This window comes from Ceratosolen solmsi, unplaced genomic scaffold, assembly GCF_000503995.2.
Source record: "Ceratosolen solmsi marchali unplaced genomic scaffold, CerSol_1.0 scaffold47, whole genome shotgun sequence".
NCBI classification, from domain to species: domain Eukaryota; kingdom Metazoa; phylum Arthropoda; class Insecta; order Hymenoptera; family Agaonidae; genus Ceratosolen; species Ceratosolen solmsi.
In genome coordinates, this window is record NW_011948419.1 from 5,618,650 (window position 1) to 5,642,514 (window position 23,865).

Below are 23,865 nucleotides of genomic sequence, written 5' to 3' on the forward strand. Positions count from 1 at the left end.
CGATAAGTATTCAAACATAAGATACGCCATCTCGTCTCGTTTGTCCAGAATCAGCTTTTAACGATTGTTTTCTACTCTGCTGAGAAAGTGCACACCTTGCTTCGAAATATTAAATTCAAGTTTCCTATCAGTATTTAAAAAGAAAACAAAAGGAAAACAAAAACAAAAAACAAAAAATTCCATATTAGGATAAAAATGAGATGAATGGCATTAAATTTCAAAGATGTTGAAGGCAAAGAAAAATTACATTTTTCAACGATTGAAAATATTTGTATTCAATATTTACGCTAATAGGTGTGTGTGTGTGTGTGTGTGTGTGTGTGTGTGTGTGTGCAAAGCACAGTTTGTAATTTATTTGTAATATATTCTTATGTATAAAAAGGCGTAATATGAACATATTTTGAAGAGTTTATGAGTCAACTTACCGGAATAATTAACGAGCGAGATCTAAATTTAGAACTTTGAAATATATTACATTGATTTTTCAATAATATATATATATATATATATATATATATATATATTGAATGTGTTGTTATAATAGATAACAAATAAATAATCAGAATACGATAAAATCGAATTCTGCAATTATATTTAAGAAAAATTGATCCTCGGTAAAATAAACGAGCGGAGATATAAATTATAAAGCTTTCGGTAATATGAGTAGTTTGAAATCGTGCGTGTAAAAATGTAAATAAAGAATGATAAAGTCGTAAAAATGTAAAATAACACGATGTGAAAAAAGTATTTTTCTTTAAAGTAAAGGTATGTCTTGTGAGTAAATGAGAAAATTATATATTATTAAAGTTGCTTTAAGACGATTGACCAGAAAAATCACTTATTTACGAAATTCCTCAATAGCCAGCGTGGCAATTAAGAGAAACGATGCGGTTACACGTGGTCGAAATTTGAATGTATCCTTTTGAAAAGATACCATTGAAAACACGAGATGCTCGCTGTCAGATTTGCGTCTTTCATCGTGAAACCCTTACAATGAATCGTAACTCGTATAACATGTTAATCAGAAGGGCCTCGAACATTTTGCCGATTCTTTTCTTACAATTGTGCGTATGGTTTAACATAAAGACTTTTAAAACTCTAAGTCCTAACCTTAGTAGACTATCATCATTGTGTAGGCGATAAAAGCGACTCTCTTAATAGGTCGACAATCGGCTTGAGTAAGCACGGCGTCAGGAAACCGGAGGAAGAAGCTTCCTCGGCCGCCAAATGCACGTCTTAGCATTTAATGAGCGCACCGTGAAATGTAAGCCGCTGGTGTCGCGGTGGGTGAGCGCGCGAGGAAATACAAGGAAAAGAAGGTAAAACGAGTTACGAAGGGAAATTGGGCGCCAAATGTAGCACACCAAGGGCTGCCGACGAGCAATAAAGAGGTCGAGTTGGTAATGGGGTCTCGGCGGCATAGGCTACATGTGGCTCGGTAATGAATCGGGGGAAAGAGAAGGGGGCAAGGCTCTAAGCCGACGATGATGATGATGATGACGACGACGACGACGACGACGACGACGACGACGACGACGACAGCGGCGACGACGATGGTGACGGTGACGGTGTCGGTGACGGCGACGACGAGCCGGCAAAGTGGGGCTGAGTGGGGCCCGAGAGCAGCGGCAGCGCCGAAGCTTCGAGGCCAGCGGCGGCAGTCGCTCTTCGGGCCCCGTTCCGCGCGCCACGCGCCCCGATCGCTCCTAGTCGCACGCCTCCTAACCGCTGCTCTCACTCTCTCCTCCTTGTTCTCTCCCCTCGGTCATCACGCCGCCTCTCGCCAATCCTCTTTTGTCTCGTATCACGAGCGTGAACATTGTTGGTGCGGTTGATAATTGGCAGTGGTGTGTGTGCACGCCGACCGTGGAGGAAGAGGAGGAGACGACGGGAAAGCCACGCACGAAGAGAATCGCCGCCACCGAAGCATCGGGAGCAGCAACAGGTACGCCCCCATCCTGCCCGAGACTCGAGCGACCGTCACCACCGTCACGAAGGAGAGCGCGAGGGGCTCGCTCCTCGATTTTCCTTCTTTATTCTAGTTGGCGCGTCGTTAGGGACAATCAGTCGCCCTTGAAGGTTAGTTTTGGTTAGATCCTCGTGCCAGTTTGTTCGCTCGCGTCCCTTTGTGCGGCCGAGTGATTGCGGAAAGTGATGCAACCTAAGGCTGGAGACGGTATGCCAGGAGGTACGGATAGTCACCAGTGCCGCCACAGGTTTTCTCGGGGAAAAATGCTCACTGCTGGGAATTAGTTTGGCAACGAGGCTTGCATGTAACGTTTCGGACCTCCTCAGCGGGGGTCCTTCTTCCCTCCCGTTTTCCAAGTCCACCGATCATCTTCGCACTCGTTTTTTTCACAGCGGCAGCAAATATCCGAGTGAAGAAATTTGTTGTTTGTATACTTCCTTTTTTGTTTTTTCCTCTATTTGGACGCCACCGTGGCCTGGCTACAGCGGCCTCCTCGCCCTCTTCTCTTTTCTTTAAGTCAATCGGCCTGCGCATGGGAGCGAGAGAGCGAGAGAGAGAGAGAGAGAGAGAGAGAGAGAGAGAGATAGATAGATTGACGGAATTTCGAGGCGACGAGCAGATGCGCGCCAGGTTGTACACGGGCCGACTGTGAATATGGGGTTCGTTGGAATTTTGTAAAGGGGCAGTCGTGAAAAGCGATCGGCTTTTCGCTCAGACATCTTTTCTTACTTTTAAACCTCTTCGTACAATTCTTACTTTTATTTCCCGTTATGTATTTTTCAGAATTCATTATTTTTTGTTTTTTTTGTGTTCGTTAATCAGTTTTCGTCATTTAACGATTAAAATTTTAAATGCATCCAAAAATGTTCGATTCACTCTAGCGAAGGGCAGATGGGACGTATAAAAGAAAAATTTGGAAAAAGACTTTAACGCGTGTGAAATTCACGATACCGATCGCAATGAACTCACGTTGCTTTTCTATCAAAACATCACTCGACTCTACAAAACGTTGACACGAATGAACGTCTCCATTTTCAGCAACTAACAAACTTAAACTTTCACTGTAATCCGCAAAAACTAGGCAATGCGCAAGAATCCAAGAAATGCATTCTCATCGAGCGATCTAGAACATGGGGTGTCTCGTTTCTTGAAAATAAAAATCACTCCTCGCTCGAGGTTGGAAAAAGTAGGGACGGAGATGCGTGGACAACTACAGGAAAACAAATTGCCATTGGGCCGATGCTTAAATGCAATTGAGGAATAAGGACGGACAATGCGGTACGTAATTTTAACACTCGTCGCGTAAAGACAATGAAAGTCTGTAAACAGGACGCGTATCGTTACGCTGGCACTCGAGGCGCGAAGGGGAGAGAGAGAGAGAGAGAGAGAGAGATAGATAGACAGCGAGCGAGCTTCTGAATGACAAACGAATCGTCTCGTCTCTCACCTGTTACAACGTAACCTGTGATGATAACCGAAACTTCATCGCCCGAAAATTCAAATTTCGCCTGCGCGTCAAATTCTCACGATACTAAGAAACGCGACATGATTAACATAGGCTTACTTCAATTATTTTCCAATGCAGAATTGTTTTGAGAAATTCGGCCAAGTTTAGTCGCCAACTTGTAAACAAACGTTGAAATTTGAATAGCTTCCATGAAATAAATTTAGATTTGTTTTTGACAACTTTTATACGTTCATCTTTAAGAATATTTTAATGACATTAACCGTAAAAGGCAATAATTATCTTTATACAGAGTTTAATTATTACAAATATTTTTCTTAAATCGACGTTAACAATGAAATAATTGTATGGCTGTAAATATTCTCATACAGTATGAATTGTACATTTATTTGTAAAATTAGCGCTTTTTTTTTTGGCGAAATATTTATTTTTTGGATTATACCTTAATTTTACAAATTAATTTTTTTTTATTTAAATTTAAACACAAATATAATGGCTTTATCGTTTAATTTAGGTTAACGTTCTAACAATTTAATCGCCAAGGGTGGAAGAGTCAGTCTTTGTTTTAACTGTATCCATTATTATTTTAATATTATTTATAAGCAAGGAAAATAAATTTCTAATGGTTATAAATATAACAATAGGTTTAATATATAATAATAACTAGGCCGTTTTACCAAAAAATTGAATTACCCATGAAAGTTTCGATCGTCATTTATGTTGTCGGGCCAACAAGTCTTTTGTTACGATATTTAACGAAGCTCGAATTTGTACATTAATTGAAAATTAACCCAACGGCAAAGACTAATTAAATTTTATCATTAAATACGTGATAATAGCGACCACTCGCGTTCCCATGGAAATATTGCCATTGTTAATTATGGATCGGGAATAGTTCGTAAAAATTATATCCATGCAATTAAAGTGAATTAGAATCTAAAGTGCCAAAGCCTCTATTTCGAAAATGAAACTCGTCGGGCTACATAATCCTTAAATAATCGCAGGCAAAGGGAAAGGCAAAGGAAGGGCACGAAGCAGCACGGTGTCAGTTAAACGAAAGCAATACCGCCGTCGCCTTGGCAGACAAGAGCAAAAAGTACAAACAACACTTAGGCGAATGAGTCGCCGCCGCCACCGCCGCCATAACGTGTGGGCTATTCAGACGGTCGAAACGTCGAGTGCATATAACGGCGGCTGCGCATCGGCCATTTCGAATTTACCACGCGCTTTCGACCGGCAGCCGTAAAAAACAGCCAAACAGCAGCAGCGGCAGGGATCGTCGATCCAGCTAATAATTTCCGCGCGTTCTCGTTTTCTCACGGCGAGGCGCATATCGACGCTACGAGCCGGTGGGAGAGGGAATCCGTACGGGCAGAGAGACGCGAGAGATGGTGGAGAAGGAGGAGAAGGAGGATCCGTTTTTTCCTCGGGCCCCTCTGACTTAAGAGATCAACGATCGCGTATTGGTTGGAGTAATGCCGGTCACACGTGCCCTACGACTACCGTGCACTACTGCTCTTTTGCTCCCAATATCCTTTGTGTTTCTTAAGCATCGATACTTAGGACGACCGTTAGCTAAGGCTTAGACCAAGTGCTACATTACTTACTCGCGCAAGACTGAATTTCACCCAATTTAATTTTTGCACTACGAAAGATGCTTTTCTTCACATTTCGATGGTTAGAAATTAATTTCTAGGTAATTTCTAGTAAATAAATAAGTTAAATATAATTTTCAATTTTTTATACAATCCAAATAATAAAAGAATCAAGAACCTTACTTCGTCTTCTGCTTTACATATACAGTATAACATAGAAATATGTTCAATGATGATTTATAAAAATTAGAGTAAATTAATAAAGTAGATAATAAAATAAAAAAATTAAGTTAATAAATAAAAAGTAAAAAAAATAAGAGTAAATCACAAAAGTATCGTTTTGTGATAAAAAATAAATTTAACAACGGCAAGAAAATAAATGTTCGTTAAAAAGGTCGTTGAAACGTTCGATAACCGAGTTTTTTTAATAATTCAATTAACATTATGACGGATTATAGATTCAGCATCCGTGGCTTAATGCCTTGGTTTTCTTAATCACATTAAAGCCAAATAAAGATAGAAAATAATAACATTCGAGAAGTTGGTTGAGCGTTGCCTTCCGATGAAACGTAAATTTATCGAAGCACGGTTGATCGAGGAAACATTCCAACGGCTTTAAAGACTCAATTGCCCTGCCTGATTTCATAATCGAATATGCACTTTTCGACATGGGGCATTCGCTTGACAATTCATCGACCGATACGAAAGCGGCACTTGCCCATACCGAACAAAGAAAAATATGCCAAGCCATATCCAAAATATGGGAGGCGCACGCGTCAACAAAAATGTGAATGAACGCATAACGCGAAGCAGGGCGAAGGCCGCGAGTATGAGTGGGTAACTCGGGTATCACGTGCGCATCCGTTGCGATTAAATAATCGCGGCATTGTACAGGAAACGCGATCGCTGCCAGTCATTTTTCTTTTTTTTTTAAGGGCGCCATCATTTTTCCTCTGTTATCAATCGGCTAACTCGATCGAGAGGAGACGGTACTGCTATTTCTAGAAGTGCCTGTGATAGATTTTGCCATTGTCGTTGCTGCCCGCACTTTAAGCCTCTATGCGTCTAGAATAAAAATAAACGATGACAATACAAGTCATAACAGGAGTTTGTGATTTTTCGTTGCTCATGCCTGCTGTAAGGAAAATGAGATGTTATTGTAAGAAAACACGGCTCGTGACATTCCTGTTTAAAAAGAGTGCGCTTTGTCGTTGACAATATAATATATCGAATAGTTAGATAAATTTAACCTATTACATTACATAGCGAGTACATTTTTATCATCGTCAAGAAAATTGCATATGAAAATTTTATTGCATGTCACAAGAATCTTTTTAATGTCGTTTCTCAATTTATTACGAATTCCATTATTGTAATTATAAAACGTTAATTATCGTGCATTTGAAAGACAAATAATTTTACTTTAAGACTATCGAGTTTTACAACTTTATCCCTTTGAACAATACATTTCAACTTTTTAAAATTTGATGATCTTCATTTCTCAGCGTCGGATTTAATGGCAAATGTAAAACTAAGTTATGAAGATAAAACATTTATGTTCAATTTCATAATCTAGAGAGTTTATAAAACGAAAACGTTATTTTTTTGCACAGCCTTATGTTCTACAATCGTATCGTTAAGCTCGTCGGCTGATTAAAGAGAAATATTAGTCGAATGAATGTTATATTTTCTTTTTCATAAAGCATACGTATTTCATTTGGAATTTTAGATTTTTAATCAACATAGCTACGGGGAAATATTTTTTTTTTTTTTTTTTTTTTTTTTTTAAATATATCAGCATTTTGAAAATGCAAACTGGTTTTTTGAGTGAAAGGAACTCTGACGGTATATATGATTATAGCTATTCAAATGCTGCTGTGCTCGGAGAAGGTGGAAGAGAACAAGTTTTCGTAAGAGCTAATTAGACACTGCACTATCATTGATAATGTTTTACTAGGATGTGAAATGCAGATAGTTAAGTACGATCTATAGAAATAGTATTGTAATTTATTCTGTTGGGCACACCATTTATAATATTGAATACGTTATTGCCGAGCAACCTGAAACGTATATTAATGGACAAAAAGAATTTTTTTAATTCTATTTTTATACATTTATTGATTAAAACAAATAAATAAAAAAAAAAATTGAAAAATACAGAATGACATATATTTTTTATAGTAAATGTAAGAATTCGTGACGATATTGGTGGTGGGCGGCTTTCTTGAGGTAAAAAATTTTTTACAAACGAATCAATGATAATGAGTACGTGTAAACTATTAATTATGAAAATTTCTCTATAGCAATGAAGATACGTAATAGCTTTTTTTTATAGCTTTATATTACCATAAAACATTATAAGAGTAGTTAAATACAATTGCGAGCTTTATTAAAAATAACGAAAGTTGTAGTCCTGAAAAATTTGGCGGTACAACAACCGAATCTTATGTTAGCAAAACGCTACAATTGTGTTGAAAGGCTTCTTATATTTACAATATAAGAAGCCCGTTGACTTTTTACAACACTTGGAATAATTCGTATTTTCGTAATTATATAAATAACATGTAATATTTAACTACAACAATAGTTTTTACAAGATGCTAAATTAAGCAAATATGTACAGGACCTTGTAGTTAAGTCTAAAGGAATGTACAAGACAATAACTGTACATCGATTGTGCATCGATAAAATAATAAATAATTTCCTTATTCGGCATAGGAGATATTTTAACTAGCGAAGCGCTAAATAAATCGTGGATTATCTTCGCTTGTCAGCACCACCGGCCAAAGTTGAGTAGCTTTTTCACGCAATCCAATCTATCCGGGCTACCGTGCATCACGTGCACCCACCTCGCAGGAAAAGAACATTAAGTAAAAAAATAAAATAAATAAAATAAAATAAGCACAAGCACAGGCGAGGCTGACCACATGCACCATTGCATTCGAAGCCCGGATTCATAAAGGCTCCGTTTATATGCATGAACACGTAGCACACGAGCCAACGATAAAAGTGGTCTCGCGTAATCGGCTTCAAGATTTTGCCTCATTACGAAAGTAAAGTAGACGGATGCAAGGACATTGATGCGTAGTCCAAATGCTCCTCTTCGATTGATCTCTCCGACTATTGAGTCATGTACGTACGGGTTAGGGGGAGGGGGGCGAGAGACTTTTATAAAAATAAGTATTCACTCCTATTCAAATGAAGGGCTGGCCCTTTTGTGGTACCCATTTGACATTTTCACAATTGCGCATCACGTGGTACGAATAAAAACTCCTCTGTATTTAATTATAATTAAAAGTGTTTTGTGATCGTGTAGTTACATTGACTAAAATCTCTGCTCGATGCTCTATTGTTTGGAATTAAAAAATATTCTAATTCCTTATCTTTTCACAATGTTAATACTTTACGCTCAATTTATCAATTTATAGTGCATTATTATTATTATTATTATTATTATTATTATTTCCGCTTAAATTATGTAACTACTTGTTAGTAGACATGTTTTCAATAAATTTTAAATAAATTTTTAATCAAATTATAAAAGTTTAGCAGTTACTTAACGTGCAAAAAATAGCTATTGGTAATTTAATAAACGAAAATGAATATTAATGAATGTATGAGCTTCCAAATAAATGACAGAAGGTTTAATGAATAAATTTACATATAATTCATTATCAAATATATTGGGAAGAAAATTCTGTATGTATATATAATTTTGAATTATGTTTTTTTTATTATGATTTTGTATTTTGGTGACCGATCGTTTATGAATTTTTTATGCGTAAAGTGAATGCATGGAAGTCAAATAATATAATGAAATGGTGAAGAATTATTGATCTATTGTATCGTTCCTCAACAGCAAAGGCTGATTATTCGTGTTCCTATGATAGGAGCATGTTAACTCAACCTGGAGTCAACGGAATATAAGTAAAAAATTTCGGTATTCCATAATGCGTCTCGGGAAAGCTCGAAAACCCTTCCTTACTCGATTCCTTCGTTGTGCCGCTTAAATCGGAAAAAAGACGAGGACCCTTAATGTTTAAGTAGAAGGTGAAAGAGCTGTCTCGTGAACGCCGTCGATGCCGTATCATGAAGATTTTATAACAGAGAAATGAGCAATGAATTTTAAGAGATACATGGAAATGCTTTTGACTGCGAGTTAGCTGTACAAAAAGTGGTCTTGTCGCCTACCGATCAGCTGATTAATTGACAATATCATTGATTCGCTCATAAATATGATTTGCCCAAAAATAAAATATTTACATTCACGTGCATTTACAAACTCCATTCTGTTCTACACACTATAACGGTTATATAGTTATAATTTTTTCCGTGCTTTAACAAAGAATGTTTAAGACATATGAATTGTAAAAATCTGATGATAAAATAATCGCGTCAAATTTCATCTAAATCGTTAAAAAAAAGTTCAACGTTAAAGTTCAACATTAAAGCATTAATTCATCAATTTTCCATTAAAAAAATTATATAACCATATTGTTGCGTCACGTAACTTAATAATAGATTCATTTTCTTTTTAACGTCCAGCCTAAGAACTAATCATACTTGTGCACCAAGTTATTTTCGCGTGAATCGCGGCGATTTACTTTCGAAGACTGGCTTGATAAATCCGTAAAGAATAATATCGAAGGTAAAGTACAAAAAGAGAAAGAATCGAATTCATAAGATCGTGCTGTTTTTTTAGCTTGATCATTTGTTTACGTTAATCCTCTATTAACTAGGCTCAATTTTGTTATCGATAATTTAGTTGAAATTCTCCGCTCAAATGAACAATCTTTCATGAGCTGTTGATTTTATTATCGCTTATTCCGGAACTTTAATGGTCTATTGGCTTCGCATTATTTCCATTATTAATTTTTCTTGTTTCCGACGTTGAATTTGCAAACCTTATTACATCCAATTAGAAATCAACATACAATTCGTAACTTACAACAATTCTTTGTCATTGAATTAAATAGCTGTATAAACGTACATTACATACTTATGGCCGTAAATTTTCTAGTCCGTACTGTTTTTTAATATTCTGTGTGTCATTACATTACGTCGTATTATAATAAATTTATATCTATCTATTCGTATACCCAATAAAAATTATTATAAAAGTGTAATAAAAATCAAGGAAAAAGTTCAATAAAATTACTATTATATAGTATTTCTTTTAAATATACATTGTTAGTTGAAATCAATTCAGATTTTGTCTACTATGAAAAATATGTTGAAGATGCACACGTAACAGCATTCCTACATTAACAAGCTAAATTAAAATCTATTGTAACAGAAAATCCAACGTACTCCAGTACTCGACTTCCGGCAAAAGGTACATGTACGAAAATCCTTGAATTAATCATATGGAGCTCGGGTATATTCTCCGAAGTCGCGTTTATCTCCTGTTCGTAGGAGGACGTCGAATTTTTATCGTTTAAAAATATTTGTACAACCTCTTCCAGATTGTGGAGCTCGCTCCAACGTCGAGTCGTGTTCTTCACGCTTCTCGTACTCTGTCTTGCACCTTCTTCACCTCGGCAGCTGATGCAATCGCGTCGTAAGCAAACGACGCCTTGGCGAAAGGCGATAAGGAGCTTGTGCGCGCGTTCAGCTTCGAGACTTTCTAATCTCGCGCGAGTGAAGAATCGTTATTTGCGATCGTTTTTCATGTTGGTTTTTCTATTTTTTTTTTCAAGCTATAGAAAGCGATGCGAGACACTCAAAATTACGTTTACGTCTAACGGCTGCTGGCCCCAGGTGTTGCTGTCTAGTTCGAATAAGCTTGCGTTTACTGTAGTGAACGATGTAAATTTTGTTGGCTCCATAATATAAAGAATTGATCGTTATTGTAAAGTTCTTTTTAAAATCTCTTCAGTCATAAAATTGGACAGATAGCATTAGGAGAGAAACGGTCAAGTTATCGCGAAATGATCGTCGATGAATTATATTGGTATTAGAATATCCAATCATTTTACAAATCAATAATGCAAAATATTTATGATCTAGATTTTCTTTTTCTACACTTGTAGACTTTAAGATATTGAGATATTTTTTTTATATTTATAATGATAGTATTACATACAATTACAAAATGGTAAAAAAAAAACAAATAAAAATAAAAAAAACACAATTATAATTAATTAAATAATTTACAATGTTAATATTTTCTCATAAAAATGAAACAAATGCTGAGTTCTACTTTCACGCAATAAGAATTAAAATTTTTTTTTAATAATTTGAATCGGATGTTAATGTATATAATGACAATTATAAAAAATTGTTATTGAAATTATCAATTTTTACGGATAGTTAAGATCGTTAAGTGTATTTTTGTTTTAAGTAAAAGAAAATCCATTTTTTTTAACTGCATTATAAGACAATTTTTTTCAATAATACAAAATGTCAATATTAAAATTCAAGACGGTGAAAAGTGTAAAGTTCTTTTTTAATGGATTACACTATCGAATGATGAGGGAAAAACGCTCTCTTTCCATGCATTGCGTAAATCATAGCTAATTACACAAATGCTTAGACAAACAATTGTACAAGCATTCCTTATTCTGTACTCTAATTAACGAGTTCGCCTCATTCAAACGTGTTTACCGATGGCAATTGTCGAGATCTCCTTAAAGATGGAACGCAAATAATAACTGGAGCCGTATTCCAATAATTGCACCGGGATAAGGAGCCGAAATCACTAGCGGAGGCGAAGCGGTGGGGGCACGCGGAAAACGGTTAAAGTGAGAAATTTGAAAGAACAACTGAGAGAAAGGTGCGGCGGTCTACGAACGAATACCTTTCCCACGTGCAACCATAAATCCTGGAGAGCCTGCGACCTTGGTCGATTTCACGATTCACGCCCGGGGAATGCACACTTACTCTCCTCCCGCGACTCACTACCACCTTCGTCCTCATGTTCCTCTTTTTTTTCCGTTCTGCCATATTCTTCCACTCTGACTCACGAACGACAACCAGTTTGACGGCACTCAGGTTCGCGCATGTTTCGACGTGATTTTCAATTTCTCAGAAAGTGTCATGAGGTCGGACAGGTAAAGTCTGCGTACGAATGACGTTCTTTGGGTCACATACTATGTCTAGGCAACACTGGATTTTCGGGAAAACCGGATGGATGGCTAATTGTGTGATAACAAAGTTTTGCGCGACGCCCTTTTTGTCCACCAACACGTGATATGAAGTTCATTTCTTAAAAATTTTATTGGTTGCGCTAAAATAACCGATCGTTCCATGATATGTTTCATAAATTTCTAGTAAAACACGGGACACCATGTCCCGAAAGAATTTTTTTAGAATTCAAAGAAATCCGTACTCGTATTTTATCCTGGAACTCCTACTATGGATTTTGCAGAGTTACACAACATTATGAATTATTCATCGTATGAGTAATTCGCTTCAGTTTTTGTACGACAAAATCGTATACACTGGGTTTATTCGAACTTTTATGTTCTATACGTATACAATTCTGTATGAGTTCGAATAATATGTTACAATACTAATCAATTCAAGAAATGAAAATTTTATCTATTATACATCACTTCGGAATGAATTGAAAGCATAATCCTTGGGTTTTCTTTTTATTTTTATCTTATTTATAATACAGTATATGCAGCACGTAATCATTTGTGAATCAGCGAGATGATGATTCACAATGAAGAACAGTTGAAATTAATTCGTATAGCTTGCCGCTCTTTCTCACATTATTCAAACCTATTTTTTATCTACATTTCGAACGAATATCTTGAGTGTTTTTTATTTTTCAAACTAATAAAAGGAAATACAATAATTTCGCAATTGTTATATTTTAAAGAGAAAATTTTCATATTTTATTTATAGTTTATTAATAGTGTTATGTAACCGTAGCTATTGTGCTTTACCATGTCTATAGATTATCATTTTTTGTTTAATAACACGAGGTGAGGAAAATATTAAAATATCACTGAAAGACAAATAAATATTTCTTTTTTTTAATGTAAAGTCAGGAGATATTAATATATTTATATTTATATATATATATATGTAATATATAATTAAATCATAGTATATGATGCGTGGGCGCGCAGCCACACACACACACACACATTCAAGACACACGTACGCATATATATATTTTAAATAAATAAATTCGTGTTTGTGAATTATGATAATTCTACGACCATGATTGTAATTGCTCTAGTAAGATTTTACGATGTCATAAATAATTCTTGTAAATACAACTAAAATAACTCTTCCGGGTATTCAATAAAATGCAATGTTTCTGGCATTGGTCAATTGACGTTAAAAGTAACAAATCCGACATAAGCTCTCAGTCTTCGTTGTGGTCCCATAACTGTAAAATTTATCGCATCCGCGCCTTGTTCTTTTCATCGTCGTAGTATAATCAGAGCAAATGGGCACTTGTTTTCCAAAAGACATTGCAAATAAAAGGAAGTTTGAATTATTCATGAAACGTCACGGATGTTACATTGTTTACTTGAGCGAATCCAATACTTTTTCGGCTACTATTTGCGTTTTTGTGCGTAACCTGCTTTTGACGATCAAATTTGCTAATCCTTATTATTGATTTTAGAATTTTAAAGTCGGAAGATATTCCTGTGAATTGCGTATTTATTGATAAGCTACTTTTAAATACTGGACAGATGATATTTAAGATTCATTCGAGTGCTAAAGAAATAAATTGACTACGGTATTTTAATAATTTCGAATTAGGGTTGGAATACTGCATTTCATCAACTAATTTTGTTCTTTTGTTTTCTCTGAGCAGTCACGAAAGAATCTGCACTCTAAATTTTTTCTTTAGCAAATAGATTTAAGTTTCGAATTAAAAACGATATACTAGAAATGCTGTTAATATCAGCTTATATAAATATGTATGTATTATTATATTATAGATTACTTTATAGATTTTACTAAGTATTAAAAAAATAAATAATATGCGCATATAAACATGTACAAAATAAATAATGATCATGTTATTTTTACAACAAATTTAACATTAGCAAAATTCGAAGATTGTTATTTAAATATTTATGTATGCTTGGGCACGTTCTATATTCATAAAAAAAGACGCATGAACTTTTAACGATGCAGATAATAATTTTTTCTATCAGCTTGGAGGCAGTTATTAAAACTTCAAACAAATGCTTTTGAGATTACAATTTTTTTTTATCCTCTAGTATGTAGGACACTTTCAAGTTTTTAACTAAAAAATGGTAAAAAATTATCCTGTATTATTACACATTTATCATTGTATTCATTATGATAATTGATGATTTAAAAAAATTATTTTTTATGTGATCGATAGTGATATATCGTATATATTATTAGGATTCAAATATTTCCGTAGATGTGATGCGCATTAAAATTTATTTTCAAGTAACAATAAATTATAATTTATAAATGATAAATGTATAAGATATAATTAGATTATTCTCGATAAAACTACCAGTTCATTTATTGGTGGTTGATTAACATAAAAACGCTTACGGTCGCAAATATTCATCAAATCATCAATCTCAGCAACATCAAAATTGAGGTCATGAAATTCGATTTTTTTCAGCCCGTAAAATCAGTTCATTTTTACAATGAGCTTGATAACTAACGAGAAACTATTAATTTTTGTGTAAAGTAGCGCGAAATTAATGTTGAGTTATCTTATGAATAATAAAAAATTCTATTCATTGACTCGTAATGTTTAAAAAACGATTATGATACAATAACTATGTTATTACTAGTGCTTACAGTACAATATGCATTTTACGAAAATATTTAGGAAGTCCGTTTTACGGAGTGAGTATATGACGTAATATTCGTCTGACAAAAAGCTCAAACAAGGAGATTAAAATTTAAAGTTTCGTCGCGTATTAAAGCGGTTTTTAACATTAGTAATTATCATTGTATACCGTATAATCGAATGTAACTTATAATACATAAAAATGTACTAAATATTTAACGAAACTACTTGTAAAAGCACATCGTGACTACTTTTAGAATTTCCTTGTTTCCTCCAACAAGTTTCGCTTTGAGACGTTATATCAGAAAAAGATCGTTTTCACGAGCCCAAAGCCGCAAATGGCTGTGTAAAGTTGCGTTGAATTCCATGTCGGCTTGGAAAAACCACGGCGACAGAACTATAAAAGAACATTCGAGTACGTACAAGCGTTAATAAGAGTTTGGGGATAACTAAAGGGAAAGGAGGCCTACATAAAGAAACACGAGTAAGGAGTAGGAAGACGTAACCAATGACGCCTGTTGACTCGCGACTTTACAACTGACCCCAAGAAATGAGGCGAAGACACGCGTGCCCTCTCGCTCTGCTTTCAATTAGCTAGTTAATAAACTACTAACAATCTACAACTTGATACGCTGATGGAAGCTCGCATGGAATTACAAGACGAGGCACCAAATGTATTTTCAGGGTTTTTCGTTTAAACTACGGTTTAGCGTTTTTGTCATATCTCACCTATTACTACTATTACACTTTTCACAGGGTTTCTTTCAAATACTTTGTCATGTAAAATCTTCATTTCTGGATGTTGCGAATGTTAAAACAGAAGCGAATAGACGAGTTGAATAAAGTCTGCAATCGGTAGTCATTGTTCTCTAGTAACAGGCAATCTTTGTTTCTTTATAAAAGACATGTTTAGAAAATATTTCACAACATTTACGATTATAAAGAGTAAAAAAAAGGATTAAAATAACAGTAAAAAGTTATTCTATTGAAAATTGGCATAATGAAAAATTGTAAATGGTAAATCCTTAGTAAAACTTAACTACTTTTGCAGAGTACAAATGTTCAAGTTATGGGCAAAATTTTATTTTTCGTTAAGGCTTTTTTTTGACGAATTTTTATAATATTTATTAGAAATTCAATATGAAGAAGAATTTTATACGGAGATAAATAAACACATTAACCTTCACGTGTATCAATCAAGTTTTATTAGCCTTCGTAATTTATCGCGTTATATCAAATACTTTAAACGAATTATATGAGCAACAAAATTATGAAAGAAATTTTCACTATCGTAAATTATGTAATCGATTATCATTTTTCATTATATTTATTTAATTAATAATGTCCTTATTGGAGTTAATCGGCGAGTCGCCCGCAATGTTAAACTAACTCGAAATATCAATACATCTTATGATCCTTCATTGTAGATAATTATAACACAATATTTAAAACAAGCATTATATTACAAACGATATACATCAGATAATATGAAAAGTAACTTGGTCATCCGAGTAGAGAGAAAACTTGACTCTATCTCGTGTAAAAATGATGATTATGATGACGCGTGAAAAAATTTATCCCGTGTAAGGAGCACAATGTTGTCTCTAAGGAACGAAAATGCCAGGTATTAAAGGCTTTGTAAATAGAATCACTCCAAGAGTGATAAAATTTCATTCATAAGGTAAACTCTAAAGAACATACTTTATGAATATGTCAAATTAAACCGTTGCTGTTCAACGAACTAATTGCCGGCCAGCCGGCTATCCCCCCTCCCCCCTCCCCGCCCGCGAGTGACAGTATTCGCTGAAGAGTCAAGCAAACGCGCTTTGCATAAAGTGACTCAAATTATGCTCGCTTGAAAATCGCAGATCAAATAATTGTGTATTGAATTACTCGCTATGTACTCGTAGCTTGAATTTTCTACTCCGACGATACAAAAGGCCTCAACGTGAGAGCAGTGGAGCTCTGGAACGGCGATCGCGCCGGAAGTCAGTCACTGGACCCATACTGTCCCCATTATAAAATTGTTCTCGGTGCTTCGTCAACGAGGCCATTTAGCCCCGACTCTTTAAGGAATGCGCAACAATTCACATGAACAGTCCATGGACACGTGTTCTTACGACTGCGGTTTTCAGGGACGTGGAGTTGTCGTTATACCGACGCCCCTCTCAGTTTTTATTTTATCTTGCCTATTCACATTCACAGGCAACGGTAGAAGTAGGGTCAAGTGGCATATATATAGTTAGCTGCATATGACAATTAACGGTGATCGATAATTATTAGCAGAGAGATATCGAGCTTTGATTGGCTGATAGTTATTGAACAAGATCTTTTAGGAGGATAAGACAATCCATGAATGTATCCTATTATTTTACAAAGATTGCAAAAACCGATATTAAAATTATAGTAAATTGATCCTTGACTCGATGATTTAATGCCTTTGCAATGGCAAAACCAGTCGAGCGTTTAATAAATGTGGATTTCTTAATTTGATGTAAGAATTGCGGAATGCGCATTTGCTCATTCTTCTCGTTTATCCACTATCATTTGATCTTTACGAATGTCTGTCCGAGTGAATGAATCAGAATAAAAATTGAAAAAGCAGATGACTTTAGATATTCAAGGTGTTGTAGCTTACACACAACGACACAATTTGAAATAATTTCAATTTATATATAATCGTATTATAATGTCACAAATTATAAATTTATTACAATACAATAATAAATATAAAAATACCATGTGCCATTTTTGTTTCAGAATAAAAAGCAGTAAAAAATGGCGGTATTTGGATTGGTCTCCGCCGTTGCCGGCTTTGTGAAAGTGCGGTATTTAATTGACAAGGCCATTATTGATAATATGGTCTTCAGGGCGCATTATAGAATTACCGCCGCTATTCTATTTGCTTGTTGTATCATAGTCACGGCAAACAATCTAATAGGTAAGCGCTGGGGCATTTTTTTTCTCTTTTCGCTCTTCTTTGCGTTCACATCGTTATACTTCGTTTTATATGTGTATTTGCTTCAAATGCTTAATACCGTTATTACGTTTTATCGATATTACACATTATTTTATCAATCATGCTTAATATTATTAATTACCGATTAAATATTAATGTCATTTTTAAATTGTTTTGGCTTTTCATATTACATTACATCACATAAAAATTCAATTTTAACAATACAGTATATTTTCTGTCATATCATAATTGTTTATTATAAAAAATTGTGTAGCTTTTTAAAGTAACCAGCAAATATTTTAGTAAATGACAAAAATCTTGATATATTTATGTAAATACCATTGCAAGCTGAGATTTCGAATCACATATAAATTGTATTTATGATAAAATTATACGTAGACTCGATGACACTTGGTATATAGACTTGCCTGTGTACAAGACAATGTTCAAAAATTTTCTTCCAAACTTCATAACATAAATTTCAAAAATTTAGTCTTTGGTTAAAAAAAGCCTCTTCTTATATTCGCAACAAAGGTTCTCAAGAGCTCAAGTAAGTATTGGAGCGCCATCGGCTCGGAATCATTAGTTGCCTTATTTCAGCCACGAGCCTTAAAGCGTCGGGCTCTATGAAAAAAAAACGGACTAAACGGATGCAAATACAGATTACGAATTATCGTCGGCCAATGGATAGCCTTCGACATTATACGTCTTTTGCTCATGTCATGGTTGAACGAATATTCGATGGCCTTGGCAGGCAATCAGACTGGGGCAGTCAGTTTCACCTTGAAACAGAATTGACTGTGCATGCAACAGTCGCCGGTCTGTCGAGTCTGGGTCGATGTCTCCTCCATATGCGAAGGGAACAACTCACGACTAAATTCGTTCATTCCGCTCTAGCCCTTTTTCAAGTTGCATCGAGCATTTTTTGAATATCGAATAAATGTCATTAATAATTTTATAATCCTTCAATTGCAGACAAATATCGTTTGAATTAGTAATCAATATAAGTTCTTGCACTTTTCTACTATTGACTCGTACAACGTAGTAATAGAACTTTTATCGTAACCAATTGGAATTAAAACTAAAGGTATGCACTTTAACGTATATGCATACAAGACACAATGAAATAGCATATTATTAAATTATGTGATTTATAATATTGCGAAGTAGAATACTTTAATAGAAAGAATCTTTTTCTTTTTTTTTTAATGAAAATACCAATAAAAAGATTTATAATCTTATATAACAGTTCTCATTTTCTGTTATGATGTATTGTATGTTTTAAAAGTATTTTTAATGACTTTATAATACTGATAATAAAGTTAAATTGTTCGGTCGATTATCGCAGTTATTGTAATAGAGTCTGACAAGTCAGAAAGTTGACTAGCATTAAATCATAATATAGTAATTTTATTCATTGAAAATAATACGCTTGGTAGTTTCTGAGCAGTTCAAATATTTTAAATGATGCCCTTATCGGTACGATACAATGAAAATGTATATTAATGCAAAAATATTTATATAAGCCATTAATGCAGAAATATCAGATCTCTCTGTCAACTCGATTTTACTGTGTTACATCATAATTCATTCAAACTAATCATTCATACTATTCCTCTCTCTCTCTGTGTGTGTGTGTGTGCGCGCGCGCGCGTGAATGCGTGCGTACGTGCGCATGTGTATCAGTAGAATTCATTGTTTTTTACGAGCTATCTAGATAAAATTGTACACATACCCATGCACTTATATTATTAATGAGGTACGTCCGCGTGAGCCCACAATCACACTTAAATCTTGTCTAAAATTTCATCGTCTCTACATATTGCCCCCGTATATTCAGGAGCATTACTGCATAATCTTACTTGGTATTTCCTGGAAGCGAATGACCAGCATTATCACGATCATCAAATGTTGCAATTTACAGTCAGCACTTTTACCTATCTACAGAAAACTAATAAAAGAAATATAAAACAAAGTATAAATATACAAAGTAGAATTTTATTGTACAATATATTATACGCGTTGCTTTGCGCGTAGCGATTAGTAGCAAATTAGTAGGTGAGTGTTAGTATTCACCGATTTACAAAGTGATCGTCATTAAAACAAAGACGCTCGCGTCCCAAAAAGTAGCGAGTCAATTAATATAGGAAGTAGCGGTTCGAGACTAATGAGTCGCCTTTGCATTTTCTGTGTTTCAGGCGATCCCATAAATTGTATCTCGGATGGCGCGGTACCAGGTCACGTGATAAACACGTACTGCTGGATCACTTATACGTTTACCCTGCCGGCGAACAATGTCAAGCAAATTGGGACCCATGTAGCGCACCCCGGACTCGGTGGCGATTACGGCGAAAAAAGGTACCACTCGTACTACCAGTGGGTACCGTTCATGCTCTTTTTCCAAGGTGTCCTCTTCTACGTACCTCACTGGATGTGGAAACAGTGGGAAGAGGGTAAGATCCGCACCATCTCCGAAGGCATGCGGGGCGCAACGATGGACTCCAAGGGGGAACGACACGCGCGCATGCAGCGACTCGTCCAGTACATTTTCGACACTATGCACCTGCACAACAGCTACGCAGCCGGTTACTTCTTTTGCGAGGCGCTCAACTTTTTCAACGTCGTAAGTTCTCGATTAAGTTCTCTTGCGCTCCGCGGCACTTACAAGTTCCTTTCTCATACTCGCGAAAACGTGTTTTGCAATTTTCCGCCCGTTATAAGCTAATACGACATACATTATATTAAATATATGGCAAAAGTGTAACAGCAAAAGCCACAACTCTATAGCCCAGTGGCGAAAGAATGAGGTTTCCACTGTATTTTGGAGCTAAAAGTTGTGCTTATAATCACCTGTCAGCTCATGGGATATTGGTAATTATAGGGCTGCGAGGAGCAACAACCGGTTATTTACTCTTGTATACTAAGTTACAATGTGGTGCATGTACAAGACTTGCTAAACGCTTGCCCAGGTCTTTTAAAGGCGCCTTTTTCGAAAGAATGTTTCCCGAGAATGCCGATGTCGTGATTCAAGTTATATGCTAATGAAAAATTTGGTAGTCGAGTCGTTTCGAATTTGGCGGATCGGCCAAAGTTAATTATGCCAATAAATGATTGACGAATTATTTCGTAAACATTAATGACTTGAGACCCAATTTGTTTCCGTAATTTTAGAACGCTTAAAAAAATTGGCATACCTATTTGAGATACAAAAGATCAAAGGATCGCCAGATAATATTAAAATTGATAATTAGATCCTTAATCGTCTGCGTGATATTTTCAGGTTGGTAATATATTCTTCATCGACACTTTTCTTGGCGGCGCTTTCCTCACTTACGGTTCGGACGTTGTCAAGTTCAGTAACATGAATCAGGAACAGCGTACCGATCCGATGATCGAGGTCTTCCCGCGCGTCACCAAGTGTACGTTTCATAAATTCGGTGCCTCCGGGACAATTCAGAAACACGACGCCCTCTGCGTGTTAGCCCTCAATATCCTCAACGAGAAGATCTACATATTCCTCTGGTTCTGGTTCATCGTATTGGCGGTAATGTCTGGACTGGCGCTGCTATATAGTATGGCTGTCGTGTTATTGCCTAGCACACGCGAAACCATCCTCAAGAAGCGCTTCAAATTCGGCACCCCAGCAGGCGTTAGCACGTTGATCAGAAAAACTCAGGTAAGAGCTCATATTACCATTATTGCCAACCAAATTGAATATATAAAAATCATAATAATATAAAACGTATGGATTATATTTTATTAAATAAGTCGGTTTTAATGCGTGTTTGTATTTTTTCGTGTTGCTGGGTATCAAAAGTAATTAATTACATGAAAGCGTCGCGCAGCGTAGTACGATTATTTCAAATAAGTTGAACACCTCCAAATATTTAATATAAATGATTAATATGCCACATGATGTTTGCAATACATTTGTCCATTTGAAGCTTTAATGTCTGAATGCGTCACATTAAATGCATTCACATTTAATTGCAAAAACTCATTAAGCTCGTAAAATTCAAAATTTTAGCGGCATCTATCGTAAGATATAGCTAGATAACGACTAATTTAATTATTGAATCAGACGTATATATTTCGTCACTTCTTCCCAGATACAATTGTTATTGAGTTTAAAGAATAATTAATAATAAAAAAAAACATGAATAAATGTTTTGCTATTAAATTAAGACTTATTAATTATTTAGAGTGAAAAATCGTTGTTGCAGAATATGCGTACCAAACTTTTAACGACATTACAAATTACTGTAAGATAAATATAAATGTTGATGCTCAACGTGTTTGATTTTGAAGGTCGGCGACTTCCTGCTGCTACACCTACTAGGTCAAAACATGAACATGGTGGTATTCAATGAAGTCCTCGACGAGCTTTGCCGTCTGATACACGCGGAGGGCTCTAGCAGTGGAACCTCACCGGTCTCGGTACCTTCGGCCCCCAGCACCCTCGAGATGTCGCCTATTTATCCGGAGATCGAGCAGTTCTCTAAGGATACGGAGATTTAAGAGAGGCGGTGGCACCTCACCTAGCACTTTCGACAATATATGTGATATATGATGAATTGTGGGGATTGTTTTCCCCCTCGCATCAAAAATGAATAAGGAGATACAGGGAAAGCGCTGGCATGGTGGATAATATAACAAAACAAAGCTCTCTCTTTCTCTATTTCGCTTTGAGGACGTTGATGTTCTTCTGCACAGAAGAGGTGAACTTTCCCTTGAACCAAAACGTATCTCGCTCTTTCGTATTAGAGTTTACGTTCGCTTGCCATCACTGAAAACGATGTATACCGCTATTGACATTAACAATATAATAAGGAGCTTTCGTCCGAGTATAAAGTTAAAGAGGAAGAAAGGTGAGACGTACTGCGCGGAGCGGAGGACCACTTCAATTGCATGGAGTTTATACTGGCAAAGGACCGAATGAAGACGTAAACGAATGAGAAAAGCACCAGTGTAAAGTCTATGTATTAACGAAAGGAAAATAAGGAAGCCGCGGAGACCGTTTACGAGCTTCAAAGCGTTGGGCTGTGAGTGTGTGTTAGGAAAAGCGTTCTCTGCTTTGTCGCCGATATTAGACGGACTACAATGAATTTCCTGGACCCTCCAGACGACCAAATTTCTGCAATGATGACAATAAAGACGACCACGACGACGACGATGACGACGAAAATTTTTTAAAGTTATAATAGAGCTGCCGTAGCGCACGATTTTTGCACAATATAACATTACTATATTATTGTATTTTATTATATTTTTTTTCCTTGTTTTTTCGTTAGGCAGTACGTCAATTGAGCCTACGAAAATGCTATATAGGGCCAGTCGATAATCTTATCGATATTATATTAATGGAAGAAAAGTGTAAAAAAATTCCATTCGGCCATACAAATATTTAATTATTGTAGGCATAAAGTAATGTTATGTTTAATTTTATTTTCCTTAAGCTTTTTAAGCCCAGAATGTTTTCTTGAATTTTGTGTAGTAAAAGTATTGGAGAAATCGACAATTAATTAATTTATTTTACAATTTTGGACTCACGCCATTTATGAATTATGTAATTATTTAGTTGCGATATTAATATATTATGTTATTCCGCAAAACAATTTACTTGTAAACACAAATTATAAATTAATTTCATAAATATTTTTCAAAAATTATAAAGCTAATTATAAAAAATACTATACTATAATTTATAATTGCGAATAAGTTGGTTTCTAACATATATGATTGTCAAACATTATTATATACTGCACTTTTTTTTAATGTTTAATTGACATACTGCCTGATTCAGTTTGTTATCGGCATCAAATTTGGCAAATTAGCTGCGCGAAACATAAATTTTCTAATAGCTAAAATTACTGTGTTAGTCAATTTAATTTTTCAATATTACTTTCTTTCTCCTCCCTCTCCCTTAAAATAACATACATGTATCCTTTTTCTCTCATTCTATTATTTATTCGTCAAAGTTAAAATATTTCATTTAATGTGCATTTGAAAACAAGAACTTTTAAAATATTATTTTTATCGTTTCTGCAGTTGAATCAAACGTTGATAATAATGAGAGAATCAAAATAATAAGTTTAAGATTAAAGTTACAACTTAAAAAAAAAAATG

General features: G+C 35.3%; 2 protein-coding genes across 2 annotated transcripts in view; one reads left to right on the forward strand and one right to left on the reverse strand.

Annotated features, from left to right (window-relative positions):
* The window catches only part of spg (dedicator of cytokinesis spg), a 118,404-nt gene that overhangs the window by 61,053 nt on the left and 33,486 nt on the right, over nt 1–23,865 (reverse strand). The window lies entirely within an intron of this gene.
* Nucleotides 1,785–22,916, forward strand: Inx3 (innexin 3). The gene is made up of 5 exons (XM_011497543.1): nt 1,785–1,945; nt 17,541–17,721; nt 19,938–20,362; nt 21,020–21,415; nt 22,048–22,916. The coding sequence occupies exons 2-5, from the start codon at nt 17,559–17,561 to the stop codon at nt 22,255–22,257; spliced, it is 1,194 nt and encodes a 397-aa protein (XP_011495845.1). The 5' UTR covers nt 1,785–1,945; nt 17,541–17,558; the 3' UTR covers nt 22,258–22,916.

Bases quoted from the DNA above. Each gene is read 5' to 3' on its own strand.
- Inx3 (XM_011497543.1), top strand. From the start codon at position 17,559: ATGGCGGTATTTGGATTGGTCTCCGCCGTTGCCGGCTTTGTGAAAGTG. The intron at 17,722-19,937 runs GTAAGCGCTGGG...TCTGTGTTTCAG, and splicing joins CACGGCAAACAATCTAATAG to GCGATCCCATAAATTGTATC. The intron at 21,416-22,047 runs GTAAGAGCTCAT...TTGATTTTGAAG, and splicing joins CGTTGATCAGAAAAACTCAG to GTCGGCGACTTCCTGCTGCT.